The sequence below is a fragment of the Aulostomus chinensis genome, chromosome 8, assembly GCF_037954235.1.
Source record: "Aulostomus chinensis isolate RoL2024-O1b breed Wild chromosome 8, RoL_Achi_v1.0, whole genome shotgun sequence".
NCBI lineage: Eukaryota > Metazoa > Chordata > Actinopteri > Syngnathiformes > Aulostomidae > Aulostomus > Aulostomus chinensis.
In genome coordinates, this window is record NC_141327.1 from 27,041,488 (window position 1) to 27,060,674 (window position 19,187).

The window sequence follows — 19,187 nt, forward strand, 5'->3', positions numbered from 1 at the left end:
ATGACATTCATGTGAAACCATCAGTTACTCCTCACTGCGGTGAGGAAGTTTTTCAAGAGTGCACAAATTTTATAACTTGCATTTAGTGTGAAGTACTTAATACTTTCACTTCACTTTATCTCTATTGTAGTGCAAGTAGTTCTGTCTCCTCTTGTTATAATTAGCTCCATCTAATTTTATTACCGTATTTAAATGTTGAGTACATATTAACACATCAGTAATAACTAATCCTAAACTAAAGTTTTCTCAGTGCCAATAAATTAATTATGTCATAGCAATAACTTTATTATCAAATACTGTACCAGAAATGACCAATTTTACATAAATAACTTGTGATTATTTCTTACACGCGTCCAATGATACTCGGTAGACAACTGACTTGTTCAAGTCTGGACTGAGAAAACATGTGACTTGTCATCCATCTGCGTGTTCCAGCTTGTCAAAACTGATTTTCTGGAGAAAACGAGAAGATCATTTGAATTAAAAAAAAAAAAAAAAAAAACCCGGGGTACTTCCCACCTACAGCTGCATGTTGTCTCAAGTTAGTGCTCACTCTCAACAAGTACACAGCCCACTCATGGAAAATCAGTTTTCAAAGCTTCGGTAAAAAATATTCACGATAAATCAAGTTTTATTTAATTCATATCGGTGTCCTTTCACTCACGTCATCTGAGGTGAAAGCGATACCTCAACCAGAAAGTATTTTGTGCCTTTCAAGTACTCATAAATGTCCTGAGGTCACAAAGATGTTTCTTTCCCTCCTGCATTCTTTCTTCATGAGCCTGTCTGAGGGTTACTAAGCACACGGCTGGAAAAACACAACATGGATCCTGCCGACGATGCACTTGAGAGTTTGTGCAGTCGTTGGCCATCAGTTATCATTAGCTTCGAGCTAATGCTACATGGCTGGCTCTTTCTGCATTGTGGAGTCACAGAGAATTGATGCTTGAGCTTCTGAACTCAAAACACTTACTTGCAAGTACTTTAAGGAGTAAAAAAAAAAAACAACAACTTTTTTTTTAGTTAAATGACACTTTAAGCATACAACTGCTAAAATACAGGCCACAACCTTAACAGCAGCTTTTTTTTTCTCCCTCAGGTTTAATCACCGCTGAGGTGTAGCACTGACGAGCTCTTCGGTCATTCACTCGTCTCTGAAAGCAGCAGAAGGTTCTGGAATCGATGGCGAATCTCTGCGGGTCCCAAAGACGCCATCATCTCAGCTACGCTGGGACCCTGCTGCAGGTCAGAGGGGAAGCAAAGGATCAGTCGCTTTGGACAGGAACACAAAAAGTGATGTGAATCAAGTTCCTCTCTGGTATTCCTGCTGTGGTACTCAGTCACTAGGACTACTGGGGCTGTCGTCAGGACCACATTTCAAACCTAACACGCTATCGTAGAGTCGCTTTGTCATGCCAGAGACAGGAATAAAAAGGAAAATGTGAGAGATGAGCAACTACCTGAGCCTCTTCATAATTATTACAGCGCACGCTGATTGAATCCGATGAGGCAAAGCTTTTGACAATAGAAATACACTATTGTTTGTTAATGGCAAGCGAGCTATAAAAGTGACTAATAATACATTTACTCCTCTACGACTCAGAGTTATCTTAGCCAACTGTCGAGCAGGAGAGTGATAACTCAGTAGTTACAACAATACCCGCGCAAACATCAGGCTCAGAGGAACAAACATGTTAATCTTGGTTTGATTTTTTTGCGTGAAGACTTCCACCTCAATCTCAGTGAGACACAGACTTTTAATTAAGGAATTTTAATATTTTGAGAAGTCATTGTAGTGGTTCCGGGATGGGAATTACAACAATATTCTAAGTCGTAAAAGGTTTTCACTTACCTGCAGCCCACTGAGAGCCAGACGCAGCACTTTCATCACCTCTCTGTACTTGGTAGCTTTGGTTTGCGTCGCCAGCGTCTTCAGACCTTTACTGAGTCGCTCAATGCTCAAGTCCTCCCCTCGTTCTTCTATCAATCTACAACACACGGACAAATATGTTCACGAGTTCGTTTCAACAGTGATGCGGTGAGGTGCAGTGAAGCTGTGGAATAACTACATACTTCAGCACCAATGAGGCGATGTGTTGGGCTTCTGGAGTGAGCGCTGCCACCTGCTGGCTGGAGAAGGAAGGACGAACCCACAAGTAAGAGTAAACAGGACTTAAAAGTTCACTCAGGGTAGATATGTGACCCTGCAGAGGAGGGAAGAGAATGGTTTCAGAATGACTGGAGAAATGAAAAGATCTACATCGGTGGAAGGGACTAAAGAGTAGACATAAAATAGTTTTTAGGCCGTAATTTCTCACAGAAGTTCCCTTACATATGCACGTTCAGGTACAAGGTAAGATTGTCATTGCAAACAGTACCTTCATTTTTTTTTTTTTAAATATAATGCACTGAAAAGATAAATAGTTATGATATTTCCAATGTTCAGTGTGAAAAGACGGCTTATGTCACTTCTGCAAACACACAAGTGAGGAGGTGCTTATTTCTGAGCAATATTTTTAGCGTTCAGCCACGGCGGTAGCTACTTCCTACCTTTCGGAGGTGCAGAATCCGCCTGATATAATCCTCATGAAGGACTTCTTGATCCAGGACCTCAGCTGTGTAGACCTCTTGGATCTGTCCCTGCAGATCCTTAATCAGCAAATTGCACTGCTGTTCCTCTTCAATCCGCTGCTGCAGGTGGATTCTGCCGTTATCATAAGAGGGACTGATGAAATGCTCAGTATGATCTTTGCAACTCTCCAGAACAAGAAACAAACAGAAGAATCGGGGAACATATTCAATCTAACTGCTAAAAATGGAGATTTACATGCCTGAAACAAGAATGAAGCCATGCCAGCAGCTCCCTGAGTCACTCACTATGACACACCAGAAAAAAAGCAATGTGGGACGGATGCCCCACTGATACCTCCATCTGGCAGCTTTTTCCACTGTACAATGGACCTTACGGACACGTTGGCCTCAGTTCTACTGGCAAGACATTCTTTCAGTTGACATGCTGACAAATGGAGCAGTCGACACTCAGCATTTAAACAAAACTTGAAATTCAGCAGGTTAGCCTTATATGTTAGCATTAGGCTCAGTGCCGCTGAGGCTGATGGGAATTTTGTCCAAGTGGAGATGAAAATGTTCAGCGGTTCGCCCTCGGCACTGTCTGGGATAAATGTCAGTCCCACCATCTGCTCAGCCCCCTGCAGCCATCGCTCCCTCTAGTTTAACTTCCTTCAAATGAACTTTGAAGTCATGAAAACTGAGCCGAGTAGTGTTTGTTGTTTCTAATCATACAGACACCGAGATGTTTTGGCCTCACCTGTTGAACTCGGGCAGTTTTTTCAGGTCCAACAGAGCAGAGTGTGTTGTGATCCTTGAAGGTTTAAACTCTGAGATCAGCTCATCAAGCTTCCGTCCCATCTGATTGGCTGTAAGGCAAAAGAGGAAATTTAGACACTGATCTCATTACAATCCTATAAAATACGATCTCAAAAGCATTAAAGTTTATTTTCTCATTATTGCAAATCATGATAAGAAGCTGAGGAGAAAGAAAAAAAAACAGTTTTTCTGAATTAATGAGATGAGTTTTCATTAGAAAAAAAAAAGTTTTGCTATGTTTTTTTCAATTAAACAGACAATTATCACATTAATTCAGGAAAAAAAGCTCTGTTCCACTGATTTAACAAGATAACTTCTCAAAACAAAAATAATTATCTCCAAAAATTAATAATCAGAAAACAGAAATGCGTTTTTCCCCCAGTAAACTGTATCTCATTAATGCAGTCAAAGGGGAAAAATGACTTTTAGCGTGAAAAATTATCTTGTTGATTTCGTATAATACAATATAAATTATTTATACCACTTTTTTCATCACATTTAATTCATGTCCATGTTTCTTACATCCTTTTTTTTCTACTTTTGATACTTTTTCTGACTTAAGATTGTAGTGCTTTGAATATCAAACAGAATTTAAGTATGCAGTTCCTGTTAAATGTCTCCTGTGTGGCACAAACAGAAGACTAGCTGGCATCATCGAATGAGGATCCTGATGAAGAACAAACGTCCCATCACTCACTGTTGAAGCCCGATCCACAGTTGGTGGTGATATCAAGTAGCGCCTCCGGTAGGAACCCGTCTCTCCGGAAACTTTCGATGAATATATCGCCCTGCCTCTTCGACAGTTTACTGCCATCTCTGTTCAACAGAAGCGGCAGGTGCCCGAAGGTGGGGGGCTGCCATCCGAGAGCACGATACATGAGAATATGTTTGGAGGTGGAGATGAGCCACTCGGAGCCCCGCAGGACATGGCTGATCTTCATGTAATGGTCGTCTACTATGTTAGCAAGATGGTAGGTGGGGAAACCATCAGCTTTTATCACCACAGGGTCACCCTCAACCTAGAAGAGAGGAGAGGGGGGGACATGAATTTACAGGTTTTAGAAATTTTCCACAAGCGAGCATTTGCACTTTGCATTTAGTTGTGATGGTGAGGCAGACTTACAATGCCAGATATAAAGAAACAAGCCCATAGTTTGCTGGAGGGTGAACGATCTAATGAGCATGTCTCTGATTCAGAGGTCCACCGTTTGGTGGGAGTGATACAATAAACGAAGACTGAAGTACAAACACTGGAGTGATGCAGACTGATCAAAATCAGTCCATCAATCACGACAAATATGAATTATCTCTGCTCTACCTTGGCCACCTCGTGACGATTCCATCCAAAGATCTGATCCAGAAAAGGCTCAATTCCTACTTCAAGACGGAACCTGATCACATGCGGTGCTCCCTGAGCCAGCTTCTCCTGGACCTGCTCGGCCCGAAGGTGTCGACACCTGTTGTCATACCTGGAGGGAGGAGGAGGAGGAGCCAAGGCCATATTAAAATGTCAATATAGTGCTTCTAAAAGACTCTGCTCAGGTCAGCTTACCAACCAAATCAGAGCAACACAAACTCTGCCATCCTGTTTATTATGAATCCTAGCCACAAATGAAAGTCATCTCAATGCCTTAAGAAAGTGAACACGTACCACCCTGCAAATGAGAAATGCAGTTTTCGCTGAGGTGAAAAGCTTTCGTCACAACCAGCAGCTGCGAGACACTTTTTCTCCATTTTGTATTTGTATCATTTTTGTAAATGAAAGAAGACTGAGTACTGTTAACAAAATGAGGTTTTGTCACTGAAAACTGAAAGATTACATAAGATTGTTCTGTAAACTGGTCTTTTCAGGGACTGGGAGCGCAAATGACAGGGGTTTTTTTTGCAACAATGGGAGTTTAAATGTGATGTACATAACTCCTACAGGGGCCTAACTTTAGTTGATATGTGCTTCATGACTTGAAACGACGTACATGTCAACAAAATCTCAAAGGGTGGGTGCTCTCAAACTTTTGAGCAGGGGTGTGTGTCTTTAGGTCTGCGAGGACATGTCAGTCAGCGCAGCATGAGCAGTCACACCTGGGAGTCTGTCCGCTCCTCAAGGCCTCCTTCTTGAGCAGCTCCAGTCTCTGTGAGCTACAGAAGCAGTGGTAGGCGTGACCGCTCTCAAGCAACTGCAAGGCCGTCTGACTGTACAGGTCCAGCCTCTGTGACTGCAGGTAAGGACCCACCGGCCCGCCTCGACGAGGACTCTCATCCGGAGGAATACCTGGGGGTCGAAACTGAGCTTAGCTAAAATTCTTATAACAAAACACAGCAACAAAGACTTTTAATAACAGTCCCTTCGCTTGAGCTGATGATACTGATGCATGAAGCAAATATTTAATCTGAACCAACTGAATCTCTAAGTTCAAACTGATATGAACATTTTTACACTGGCCAAAACCTACTTCATAACTTATTTTAGCACCTATCCTGATAGATGACATGGCTCTGTCTCCTACCGGCCCACTCCAGCATGTCCTCTATGGACTCGGCTGCTCCCGGTACCAGCCGGCTCTGATCGGTGTCCTCCAGGCGCAGGATGAAGGAGCCTCCATACTTCTTAGCAAAGATGTAATTGTAGAGAGCAGTTCGAAGGCCTCCAAGGTGTAAGAAACCTAAAAAAACAGAACATTATTACAATCATATATAACCAGAGGGCAAAAAAAAAAAAAAGACAGAAGGCTGCTGTTTAGCACATGCAGGACTTAAATATCCATCAGCAGTTACATGCAGTTAGTCTTGTCTCTTCCATTCTCCCTGCATCAGCTCCAGACCTGATCTCAATTCAAAGTGTATTTTTTTGTATTTAGGTGTTTTTAATCGGCTGATCTTTGATGAGATTAAATGCCAAGTATGCAGTGAGGAAACTGATACTTTGAAAGTGAAGACCCTTAATGTTCATTACATAAAGTAACAATTATAGGTACTCAAAAAGTACTAATTTAATAAACTATTCTAATAATATCGTTTGGTAAATTGTTGTCGACTATTTTATAAGACAGAGCTGCAGTTGTTGGGTATTTTTGTGGAGCCTTGGATCACTGTTTATTTCCACCGGGACCTACCTGTCGGACTTGGGGCAAACCTCACTCTAACCTCGCCTTGAACCGTGGAGCAGCACCTTCCAACAGCGGTGTTCAGACGGAGTTTAGTCCGTCTGTGACAGGCAACAATGGGACTAACTATCCGCCTGAGACTCACCAGCTTGTCCAGGTGACACTGACAGGATGTCAGCCACGACGACATTACCACAGATCTAATTACAAACAGACACACGCCTTTCCAACGAACCACATCATGTGAAGGTCTCCTAGCGAGCTAACAAGCTAGCGGTCCATCTTGGTGAGTTAACACGGCGTTTAGAGGGAAATAAATGTCGGTGAAGCGCCTCTGTAGAAGAGCGGTTACACTACACACTGTTTCTAACATGTGTAACTGGTTGACATCATCCTTTCGGGTCAAACATTTGCGTCCATTGAATAATTTCCTTCTTCGCCATACTGAATTCGGTAGACGAATTGACAGTCCTCACGGAGACACTGCCACCTAGCGGCAGCGCCTTTCTACTTCTGTTTAGGACAATTCACGGTGTAGCAGTTACTAAATCAGATTTTGTGGATTTAAATTGACAACCCATAACTACTGGATCCAATGAAAATACACAAAAAATATAATACAATACACATTAATGTACATTATTAAACACAGCTGTCTGGGTGACAAATCAAATGCCTTTACTTTATCCTGTTTGTAACTTTTCTGGTTGTAAACAATCATTACATGTTATTCGTTGCCAATTTCTATTAATTTCAACATTTGGTTAATTTGTTATTATTCTGATATTATCATTAGTTGCTGGACTTTTATTCTTGAGAGTCAGTCAGCCTTTATACTGGGAGACAGATCAGCTGTTGTAGATCAGATGCATCCAGTTGGTTTGACAACACACGCAATTTAAAAACCAGTTGAACTTGATCTGTGTGTGCAGGTATGAACACACACTCTCTCTCTCGCTTTCTCTCTCTCTCTGTCACACACACACAGACACACTTAGCTTAGCTAAATAAATATACATATATATATACACACATATGTATGTATACATATTTAATTACCAGGTGTTTAACTTACAAAGCAGCCATTAATATTAAATATGTATACATACATATGTGTATGTGTGTACACGTACACCAGGTAATTAGCTATGCTCAACAGAATTATGTAACAATGATTTTTTTATTTAAAAAAAAGCCCAAATGGCTAAAGACTGCTGAAGAAAAGATCAGAATGTAATTTCACATTTCCTTTCTCCCTCCCTGTATATGTACACCAACCCCCCCACACACACACACACACACATAGGACACACACAAACACACACAAACACACACACATAGGACACACCCTCGAACAGAGGAACCACCCTTGTCTTGCCTGCAAGTGCAACAGAATGGAGCCAACTGCCATCCCCCGCTGTCACCGTCACAAGAGGACACACCTCCCTGCAGGTGCTTGTTCACCTGTGTCTCAAGTGTCACGGAGAGGAGTGACACCACTACGGCCCTCCTGGATAAGAAAGAGATCTGGTAAGAAATTCGGCTTTGATTTAATGACAGTTTTACTCATTTTGAGTGTGATCTTGTGGACAGTTCGTTTCCTCATCTTAATTTTGATGGACTGTTTCAAATAAAGCAAAGGATAACCTTCCTGCATGTGTCAGATGTGTTTATGCCTCAGACTGGCAGGATGTACGATGATAAATGCAATGCATGCACTTAAAAATCAATAAGGAAGACTCTTAAGGCAAAAGGATCTGGTGCTTTTGGTTGTTTGCGTGTGTTGTCAACAACATCTCTGTTGGGTATTTCAGCAGTGGGAATAATAAGCTCTGCCTCATTACACCAGGTCGGAGTGTGTTTCTCAACAAGAGGTAGCCTCCCTCCAGTATCAGCCTGTTTAGAGACGGATAGGTGCTCAAGCGATTGGAGGTTCCAAAAAAAAAAAAAAAAAAAATACAGTTCTACACTGCATGTAGATATCCTGCAAGTTAAAAAAAACTACAGAAAAAACTCATGAACAATTACTTTAACCATACAACAAATATCCTCTATTCATGGTATCGTAGTATAAACACTGACTGAGATCATGATGAAGTTTCTAAGCTGACCGTGTTGTGTGTTATGCATGGGCGAGCTTTATCTTCAAATTATTTAGTGACTCTATTTCTGAACTGAATGTTGTGAAGTAAAATGCGCAGTATTTCCTTGGAGAAGTCATCAGAACCAGAATCAGAATCGGAGAAACTTTAGTTATTTTTAGAGGTCGTCTCAAACAGAAAAACTCAAACAAAATACAAGGACGGAAGAGAAGTACACGAGCTTCTCATCAATGAAGAATTCTGTACACGTAGAAGAAAGTGGACCCTGTCTCTTGATTATTCTTTACTGAGTTTCAGTCTTTAACAAATGTTGGCAAGTTTTTTGGGTTTTTCTGTATTTATTTACAGACTATCAAATGAAAATATCACGTCCACACTGGTGTCAATCACTCCCGTCTTGAATCATATGTTCTTATTCTGTCTGCGTCCATTCTGTCCCCCTCTATGTTAAACTTCTTCTTCACTCAGACAACTAAGAGGAAACGAAAGAAGGGAGTGTGTGTTTGTGTGTGTGTGTGTGTGTGTGTGTGTGTGTGTGTGTGTGTGTGTGTTTGTGTGTTAATGGGAGACATTTATTAAACCAGTCTTTTCTGACAAATGTTTTCAAACCACTTTCAAGTTAATATTCATCTCTGGAAATAACGTTCAGTCACAGAGCTTTGGAGGTGTGTTTATGTAGAGCTGTGCCTCTGGGAGGAATAATCCCGAACAAACACCCCCCGTCACTAACCAAGTGTGTACTCTTAGCCACAGATGTGTGTTGCAATAGGGGAAAGAATCAATAGGCCAAAAGTATCGAGGAGCAATAGGTTTTTGTTATTGGGACATAAATCTGTTTATCCAGAGAGATGGACACAGGAGAGAGGGTCTGCCCTGAAGTGAAAGATAAATGTCTCACAGTGACTTCAGTGAAAATTTCCCTTCCCTGCGTAGAATGATGTGAGTGCAGTTTAACAATGGAGGGTTATTATCGCTCGTACATTTACTGCGTTTGTAGAGCTGATCCCCAAGGTCACAAGTACGTGTGCCTGCTGTGCACAGAGTGAGGATGGACTTAATGGAGGAGCAGGGGACATCTTGTATCCAGCAGTTAAACATGTGAAGTGGAAAATATTTGTATATTGATGTAATCCTGGGTTTGTTAACCAGGGAGAAGAACCGGTGGCGTTTGGTCTTTTTTAATGTGGTCATCAAAACTGTTTTTGGGCACAAACCATGGGCCTCACTCACGAAAAGTTCTCACGTTTTTATTTCCCTTTCGCGGTTTTTACAGTTACAGGAGGAGCGCATAGAGTCGAGGTCCAGGGTCAAGGAGCTACAAACGTTCCTGCTGTGGACTTTGATTAGGTGCTTGAAAAAATTTGACAGCGTTGCATTGCATTGTCTAGAACAATTTAATGCACAAGAACGTTTCATAAACGTGTCAGACAAACGTACACTAAGGGTTTTCCACACCTTCATACAAGTGGGATTTTACTTCACGACATCACTTATTTTCTCCCTGGAAGAACCGGAGAAGGTGAACAAGGAGAAAAGACAGATGTTTTTTTTTTCTTTTGTTCCACTGCCCCTAAATGTAAAAAAAAACCCCAACAACAACAATAAGTGATTCTGCTTTGATCACCTTAAGTGACAGAAGTGTCACATTTAATAAGACTGAGAATTTATTGCAACGGAAGTCAAGTGGCACAAAAACACTGTACCCTCATGTACACACCTCAGACTAAATAATTAACCTCACTCACTGAATTAACCATGTTCTTTGATTTAAGACTCAACAGCTGTAACACCTCTTTTAGATTTTATTAACCGTTCCAAGGAAAATCAGTCATTAGCAATGTTGACTGCCAGCTTTTTACGGGCCTCGTGAAACAGGGCATATTCTCTATTGTGATAACGTTGTAAAGCATATTTCTGGAGCAAAGATCATGTACTCAGTAGCTTTGTGTACACTATTGTCTAGTGAATGGTGTAGTCTTTCAGCATTCTTCCCACTGATGCATCTATTATCTTGAGTCTTTATGCCGCCGTGTTTAAGGTCACTGTAAAATGTCTGACTGCCACTCCCTGATTCTTTCCAGAGCCGACAGCTCGGACAACAGTCCCACTGAAAGAGTCGACTTATGTAATATATGAAGACTCCATTTTAGAGTAGTAGAACGTGGCCCAATACTGCGTTGATGTACGCAGTACAGTCACCACATTTTTGATACTCTTATTAGTAAAAATAATAGATGATGCCCACTCCTACACTGACGACGTTCCAGTCGGCTTTGAATCAGCTGAGCAGGACCCAACTGCGGTTAGAGGTTGCCATGGTGATGCTAACTGCTTAGTACCTCCTTAGTCAGATAAACTGATTCAACTGGAGCTGATATCGATGGGCTATCGTGTGCCACTGAACATACAATTGTGATTGGTCCAGACACATGATGGTAGCCTAATAAGTGCTCTTTTTTTACTTTTCAGAAAGTGGAAACATTTCTTGAATCTTTCCTACGATTTGTATTTAAACGTTTTAATCGCTGAAATACACCTTACTGAGGATTAAAACTGTTTTAAAACGCCGTTGCTGCTTGGTCTCCCCAACAAAACAGTGTCCACAATTGCATTAATTTTTTTTTTTTACGTTGATTTTCCTGTGCATGTAACAGAAACAAGGTGCCCTGATGTTTATTCGTTAGAATCACACCAGCAACCTGGAACAGCGACACAATGACAGCAGGAGGAAGCAAAAAGCTTTACTGATCAGGTCAGGCTTTGTTACACAGGACGTCTGTTGCTGAAACATCTGAATCAAAAGGCTTGAGGCAAGAAGTAGATCAGTTACTACAGAGGTGCAACAGACTGACAAAGTGAGACAGAAGAACAATGACTCAATTTGTGTGAGAGGGAAAATTCATGAGGAAAAGGTGACACACAGGGCACGGATTGGAAAGAGACAGGTAACGAGTATTTTCCAAACAAAAAAGGAAGTGATGTCATCGTATACACACTCAAAAATGGAGGAAGGCACTTTTGAAGAATGTTCTCTTCAAATTATATTTGTTGTCACAAAAGTAAAATATTAGTCTTCAGAAGTCCAGAAGTGCACATTTGACGAACAGAAAAGGTACAAAGGAATACACAGTTGTTTCAATTTAATTTCCGTCCATCCATCCATTTTCTACCACTTATCCTGTTAAGGGGGGGGGGGGGTGGAGCCTATCCCAACAGCCTTTGGCCAAGAGGCGGGGTTCACCCTGGATGGGTTACCAGTCCATGACAGGGCCAACACATATAGACAGACAACCATTGGCTCTCCCAGCCACACCTACGGTCAATTTAGAGTCTGGATTAACCTGGTCCCCTCTTGATGTCTTTGGACTGTGGGAGGAAGCTGGAGTACCAGAGAGAACCCACGCAGGAACAGGGAGAACATGGAGACTCACCCAGAAAGATCCGGTGCTGGAGCCGGGGCTCAAACCCAGAACCTTCTTGCTGAGAGGCGACAGCGCTGACCACTGCACCACCGTATCAATTTAATTTCAATTCTTTCAAAAGTGTTCAAATTCAAGGCCGTCCTAAACAACAAAACCTAAAACAGCTTGCCACACCTACAACCCTCAGCAGTCGAAGACAGAAAAGAAAAATTGATAAAAAAAAGAAAAATTGATAAAAAAAGAAACTTAACACTTGAAAGAAAGAGAAAAAAGAAAAGCTGATTATCTTCTAAACTTGCCTGTGCACACTGATGAAAAATATGAACGTGTTGATTTAAGATGACGGAATAAAGAAATCCTGAGGCAGTGCAAAGTTGTCGTGGACTGAAGGAGGAGTCAACTGGGGATTTGTATTGGAGAGCGCTGCATCCAGTACATTTAAAAATTCTGAACAAAGCAGATCTAGCATATGTCTGAGTGAGTAAGATGTGACAGGCATTTGTTCTCCTTTAGTGACACACAGGTTCACCTTTGTTTGATGCAAGAAGAATAAAACAGATGTAGCACCATCTACAGATCTGTTGGCGTGTTTCACCTGCTTTCTCTGATTTCCTCCACAGTGATCCACTACAAAGCCCTCTAGACCTGTTGCACCATGAGGTCGCACCACCTCTTCTTACTGGTCTACCTAGTAGGAAGCTGCTTTGGTAAGAGACTCTTTTGTAAACCAGCAATGGTTGTAACTGATGTGTAATGTCTGTGTAGTAAATCTTACTTCAGCGTACCAGTGAGTTCAAGTGCTACCCAGGAATGATGGAATGCGTACCCACTGAACAAGCGAGGCACGTTGCTTCATCTCTCTATGAAAACATCTCAGGTTGATATTCTAGTTGTGAATACATATGATTTGTTGAATCAGTTCTATTAAGATAACATTCAACTGGTGCCAACGTGTGCATTTGCATGATGTAATTAATATATATATGACATTAATTTTATATATATGAAATTAATGTCAGGCGATTAAAACAATTAATCTAATTAATTACAGGATTTGTAATTAATTAATCTAGTTAATAGCATTTTAATCCCATATCTGCTTAAAGTCCCCAAATAAAGAATTTGAATTCTAGGACATTACGAGTTGTAGTGCATGGCTGATCAAATAAATACACTGAGAAGAGAAGATTTGAAACCCACACTTTTATTGGTGATTGAATAAAACCTAAGTCAGGGCGTCTTAAGGCGGAGTCTAAAACTGGCGCTTTGACTTGTGACACGTGTGTGAAGGGACGCGCTACTGCCAAGTACGGGTCCTTCAATGGGCCAAGTTTAAAATTTGGAAAGCTCAGGATACTTAAAGTATGTTTTACCAAATTTACTTGTACTATGTATGTTGACTCAGTATATTAATATCAATTTTTTATACCACCAAATCTATTACAAATCTATCCATATTTGGGTTCTAATAACATTTTTCTAAAGTGTTCAATAAAATGCTTTTAAAATTGATTAATTGATTTAAAAAAAATCCCAGAAATATATCAAAAACCAACATAAATTCCCCAAATCATTTTGTTGGCTCTAACAATGAACTTTCTCTTTTCCTAACAGGGTCTTCAAATCAAGTAAGGTAAGAGAAAGAAGACAAAATAAGTCAGTTGAAAAAGCCAAAATAGTCAACACAGGTAAATGACTCCTTTCTGTCTTTTAAAGACGTCACACTGTTCTGAATTTAATGAACCATGTGGTGTTTTGTGTCTTAACGCTTGTCTTGCTGCTCGACTGATGCACGGATACAGAGAAGCGACCTGTAGTATGGGAGGAGCTTGTGATTCGGTGAGTGAAGCTGTTAGCCGCAGCTACATGCTAGGAACATTCAATGGGATTTTTGCATTTGCATTTTGCCAAGAAGAAGTTCTGTTCTGTTTATTTTTGCGATTTTGCTGATGAATCTGTAGTCACGATTGTCGTCAAATACCTGAGCTGCAGATGGAAAGGTCATGTTCTGATTAAATCTGTTGTTGTAAGATGAATTCCTGAATTTGTTTTAAAAGAACAAATGTTATCCTGGTGTTAGACAAGATATGAGGCGGCCCTTTTATGCCTCTGTGCTGGTGAAAGCTGCATGCCAGGGTTGTCCGTCCCCTGTCTGCACCTGTGTGTCTCATTTTAATACAATAGGCAATCTCAGGAAACTACTTTTGATGTGGCATAAATTTTGAGCAGAAAACGCTGGATGTTGTCGCTCAGTGTCAGCAAACAGCCTGAAGAATGTTCACATGAAAAGATTCAATTTGATATTTGGTAGTTTTGGAGGAAATGGCATGAATATCGGTCAGCAACTCTAAGGTTTCTGGTCCGGGAATTGAACACATGATGTGGTTGAACCAGTGTCAGCTGTTTTATATATTATGTGATATTTAGACATTATCAAATATACACAACATACAGTATATTTTATAATGGCTACGGGCTTTTAGCTGCTAAGCAAGTGCAACAAAGTCAGTTAACCACATCAAATACTCTGTCCAAATCAGCCAAAGACAGCACACCGCCCTATTAATGGAAATCAGCCATGTTTGGGTTAATAGTTAGTCCTGATTGTCCAGAATCTGCTCTGACTACCTTTTTCATTGAGTTCTCATTATGAAAGGTTCAAACATGTTCTTGAGGACTATTACTAGGACTATTGAGGACTGTTACGATAAGTGATGCCCTTCTCTTGTTGCCTCTATAAATAGAACTTCTGTTTGTCTTAAATTGTATCAAATTGGATTCTTATCACAATATTTCTTTTGCTTTTGATTCCGAGGTGGCAGATGCAACTTCCCACTTCTTCCAGTGCGTGGGGTTGCCGTCAACAGACTCGGGGAAAGATCACATGCAAAATCTGAAAGGAATGCTTGAAGCTTCCATGGACGTGTACACCTTCATGGTACAGTGGAAAGTTATCATCACCAAAGGAATCTTGTTCAGTTGATGCTGGCCCACATGGAATGTTGCCACAATTTCCCACCTGACCAGTTTATGTTGAAATGCTCTTTGTTTTGCAAGGACTAATACTCATCATACTGAGATGGATTTTTTTGGAGTTCGTTGACCTCATAGCCTTCTGTCACAGGTTTTTTTGATGCTGCCATCAATGGGGGTTAGGGTGTGTGTGGTGAAACATAAAGTTACCACTGAGTGATGCAATAGTGTCAGAGATACTGTTGAGTTTTGTCACAGGGGCTTTGGTGAAAGTATAAAACATTCATCATAGAATTTATACGTCTCAAATTGGACCTCTCAAATCTTTTTGAAGTAATTTAAAGCTACTCAAATGTTATATTGCTTACCTCCTCTTTCCACTTTATCATCACCGCAGAGGTCTAGCATGACAGGAGTACCACTTCTCAGCCTGCAGGGGGCGCTGGACTTTGTACCCGGGGAAGACCCGCTCCAGAATGAACACATGGTCCAGATGTGGCTAGAGGTCAAGATAGTTCCGCTGCTAAAGTCTATCACCAAGCACTTCCTGTCGTGCCTCAGCACCAAGAACTTCAGCTGCCCCACGTACCAGACTGTGTACGCCTGCCTCCGTCCTCCAGCGTGGTTTCCTGACCTTCGTGTTTTCATGCCAACTGAATCTCTTCTCCCTTCATGCAGGGTGAAGGAGCTCAGCCACCATTTCTCTGAGATGGACCCAGTCAGACAAAAGTGGATCTACACTTTCTTTATGTATCCCTTCCTGTCTGGAGACAGAGTAGCTGGTAAAGCTTTTATGTTTATAGTCCGTAGTTATAAGAAGTAGAGCTTACTTATTAGAGCAATACTTCACCCAAAAAGTGTATTTTGCCTTTTAGGTGCTCACAAATAGGTGTCTTGAAAACATATTTTTTTCCAGATTGCAGAAAGTGCCAGTTATTTGAGTTGTGTTCTGACCCCCTTGATGATTAACAACTAAAGCAACCACGTGTAACACATACAAGCAAATTAAATGACGACATCCTTGTGCGATGTTGTCTTGTAATTGGCTTCTGATATTTGTGCAGGCTGTGTGAAGCGAAATGAAAACAGTGAAGATTGGCTGATAAAGAATTTTGGTGCCTTCAAGGCCTTGGCCCGAATGAAGGATTTCTCAACACTCAACATGGTCTTCAGTGGCGTGAGTTTGACTTCAAGATTTACCCGATGGTGAACCAAGTTGCCTCCTCTCTATTGTTCCCATTCGATTTGTCTCTCATTCCTTTTCTCTTTTTAACGCAGCTGGAAGTCCTCCACCTGCTGTCTCCAGCACAGAAGGCAGAGCTGCTGTTGAGGCCTGAGGTTGCAGGTTTAAACAACGGCACCCTAAACCTGGTCTTCCATAGTTTGTTGACAGGTGGCACCGGTCCTCCCCCCACCATGAGTCCTGGAGGGGACTACAACTGGACAAACTCTGGATACCCACTCACCTATGACCCATACTCGCCCCCGTCTCCACCCAACGGTTTCAGAGAGGTACCACAACATCTGTAGCTGTAGTAGATTTGAAGCGGCAACTATGAAGCCATGTATCGACTGTAAATATTGTTTTGTTTGCATGAGTTAGTTTGTGTCAGCTTTAAGAAAAGAGACTTTTTTGTTCTTATTTACAGGTTGTAAATGGGTTCATGACAGCTTTCAGACCCATTGGGGGCTTTGTTCATGAGTTTGTGTCATTTACACAAGAGGTACTGTCACGAATACAGACACTGACATTCAAAATATAATTCATAAATGGACCTTTCAGCATGTGAAGGTAAAGTTAAATGACCCCTGATCTGCTGTGTTTATCCAGAGGGACGTATCAGAAATAAGAAGCACCACTCTGGCCCAGTTCCTGCTCAACTGGACTCTGGCCGAACTGGCAGACATGTACAAGCCACACAACACTCCTATAGCTCCAGAGATGCCACCGTTTGATGTGACCAACGTGGCCGACTGGTACAGGCATGTTGTGATGCCGTTGTTGCGGCAGTTCTTGCCAGATGACCAGGCCTTGATGAATGAAAACGTCACACTCGCCTTCCACCAAGTGTTGTAAGTCAAACCAATATTTCTTGCAAGCATGCACACTTTTATTCCAGCTGTTGGGTCACTGACTTGGACTCCTGTCAGTGTCCCCCACATCTTTGGAACCATTGTTCCCTCCCTCCCTCACCTTTTGAGTTACATATAAAACAATTTTATAAGCGGCAGACCTAAAGAAAACGGTTAAAGAGAAACGGACCCCCTGTTCGCAGACAGCAAAAAAGTTTCTCAAGTCTCCATGACTTTGCTCTCTTTTACTTTGGGGTAAACACAACAGCAGCACCTGTGGAGCGTGTACAGAGGCCAATTTTTTGGTTTATTTAAGCAAACAATATTTTCTAGGTATGTTAGTCCCACATCAAAAAGAACATTTTCAGTTAACTTAAATACCAACACATAGCAGCTGTAAGTCGTCAGCCACCCCAGGTGGGCCGTTGTGTTGTGAGAGTGTGCATGATGTTGACTTTTGTGTATGTTTCGTTCTGTGTGCAGCTATTTGGATCATGGCGTTGACAATGAAACCTCTGAAATCCAGGACGTCTGTAGCATCACCCTTGATGAGAGACCATGCGGGGTAAGTGTTTATGGTTTTTTTGACTGATTAAAGCAATACTTCACCTAAAAAGATGGCATGGATTGTACTGGACGATGTGTTTGAAACATTTTAAATGGATGGTTTTGGGCAGTTTTACTGCTGTTTCTTCCTGATTGAGATGGTTAGCATTAGCTGTAAGCTAACTATACATGGATGGCTCTTTCTGCATTCTGGAGCCACAAAGGAGTAATACAGCGGTGGAAAAACTTAAAAAGACAAAATACGCTTTTTGGGTGAAGCAAGGCTTTATATTATTTGAGTTTTACTGAATTTTTGTTTGTTGAACGTCTTCTGAGCACACGACCATCTATTTTGTTTCGTAGCTGACTGACGCGGTGGAGAATGTGGCTCACGTTTTACACTGCGCTGCTCGAACAAACCTGACAATGTCCGAAGCAACAACACTGAGATTGATTGAGGAGCTGACAGTGCGCCTGAACTCACTGATGAAAGAACTTTCCACAGCAGTTAGTATATGATCATATTTTTGTCCCTCTGCCATTTTGTTACATTGTTTTTCATTTGTTTCCATTAATATTTTGAGAGCAATTCATTCAAACATGCTCTAACATCAAAGTATCTCATCCTCTAGAACTTCAGCGAGCTGGCATCTGACTTCCAGAAGATCTTTGGCGAGGCAGATACACCGACTCTGACCCAAGAACACCTGGAGGACCCAGACTTCATTAAGCTCTGGTTCCAGATCAAGCTGATGCCGCTCCTCCCTAACATCCCGCCAGGCCTCCTCTCCTGCCTCAGCACCAAGAACTTCTCCTGTCCCGTCTATCAAACCATGTGAGTTTGCTGTTGTCAGCAATTAAGATAAAAATCATCTATCAAAGCATTGCTGATATAGTGATAACTTTAAATAGTAAATCTATTTTAAAAAGAACATTTTTCTGCATTATGTGCAGCGTTGGAGGCCTCAGCAAGCACATGAGCTTCATGGACGCTCATGAGATGTTCAGTCACAACATCTACAAGCACTTCATCTATCCCTTCCTGTTGCATCACAACACGTCAGGTAGGTAACAACAACAAGGCTTACAAATATTTTTACCCTTTTAACTCCTATCATAAATGTGTGAAACCTGCTGCAGCATCAGAAAGATACTGACCTTAACGTTCAGTGTTTACCAAGTAAGTAGGGAGTTGTGAACGAAACAGGAAGAGGCAATAGAAGTAGCACACAAACCTGCAGTAGGCATGCTGTAACAGAAAGTTTGAGGATTTCTTGTTTTCTTCATATCGTTACTAACATTCAACAAAATGCATTCTTGAAAATATACAAACATTTTATTGATACGTTTCAGATGCCCAGTGTGTCTTCTCAGCCAATCACAGTGCAGAATGGCTGGAGAAGAACTTTGGCTTCTTCTCAGAATTCGCCTCCATCACAGACTTCTATCAACTCAACCCACACTTCTCTGGGGTCGGTCTGCTTGAACGCCATTAAAAAAAACAAAAAAACAACAGACTTTAATGAAAAACTTCATCGATAACTGACTTAAATGAAGCCTTAATTAATCCGTCATCACTTCTC

General features: G+C 41.3%; 2 protein-coding genes across 3 annotated transcripts in view; one reads left to right on the forward strand and one right to left on the reverse strand.

Moving 5' to 3' along the window:
* Positions 1–232: 232 nt before the first annotated feature.
* ears2 (glutamyl-tRNA synthetase 2, mitochondrial) lies at positions 233–6,954 on the reverse strand. Of its 2 annotated transcripts, none has more exons than XR_015117640.1 (10): positions 6,498–6,954; positions 5,892–6,047; positions 5,467–5,656; positions 4,706–4,856; positions 4,085–4,406; positions 3,329–3,437; positions 2,551–2,704; positions 2,074–2,130; positions 1,853–1,988; positions 233–1,239 (listed from the first exon to the last, which is right to left on the reverse strand). XR_015117640.1 is itself a non-coding variant. In XM_086212048.1 (10 exons), the coding sequence occupies exons 1-10, from the start codon at positions 6,676–6,678 to the stop codon at positions 1,141–1,143; spliced, it is 1,629 nt and encodes a 542-aa protein (XP_086068174.1). In that variant the 5' UTR covers positions 6,679–6,953; the 3' UTR covers positions 237–1,140. The 2 variants fall into 2 exon arrangements, 1 of the variants encoding a protein (XP_086068174.1); XM_086212048.1 differs by having other exon boundaries at positions 237–1,239; positions 2,074–2,204; positions 6,498–6,953.
* A 936-nt stretch (positions 6,955–7,890) lies between these two features.
* The window catches only part of mslnb (mesothelin b), a 30,907-nt gene continuing 19,610 nt past the window's right edge, over positions 7,891–19,187 (forward strand). The window contains exons 1-16 of the mRNA XM_086212049.1: positions 7,891–8,018; positions 12,633–12,719; positions 13,627–13,645; positions 13,815–13,851; positions 14,828–14,950; positions 15,383–15,582; positions 15,664–15,767; positions 16,050–16,162; positions 16,264–16,497; positions 16,635–16,709; positions 16,817–17,058; positions 17,542–17,623; positions 17,968–18,111; positions 18,237–18,439; positions 18,559–18,668; positions 18,958–19,076. Coding sequence (XP_086068175.1) covers positions 12,668–12,719; positions 13,627–13,645; positions 13,815–13,851; positions 14,828–14,950; positions 15,383–15,582; positions 15,664–15,767; positions 16,050–16,162; positions 16,264–16,497; positions 16,635–16,709; positions 16,817–17,058; positions 17,542–17,623; positions 17,968–18,111; positions 18,237–18,439; positions 18,559–18,668; positions 18,958–19,076 — 1,857 coding nt within the window. The 5' untranslated portion in view covers positions 7,891–8,018; positions 12,633–12,667. The remainder of the gene's footprint in view (positions 8,019–12,632; positions 12,720–13,626; positions 13,646–13,814; positions 13,852–14,827; positions 14,951–15,382; positions 15,583–15,663; positions 15,768–16,049; positions 16,163–16,263; positions 16,498–16,634; positions 16,710–16,816; positions 17,059–17,541; positions 17,624–17,967; positions 18,112–18,236; positions 18,440–18,558; positions 18,669–18,957; positions 19,077–19,187) is intronic.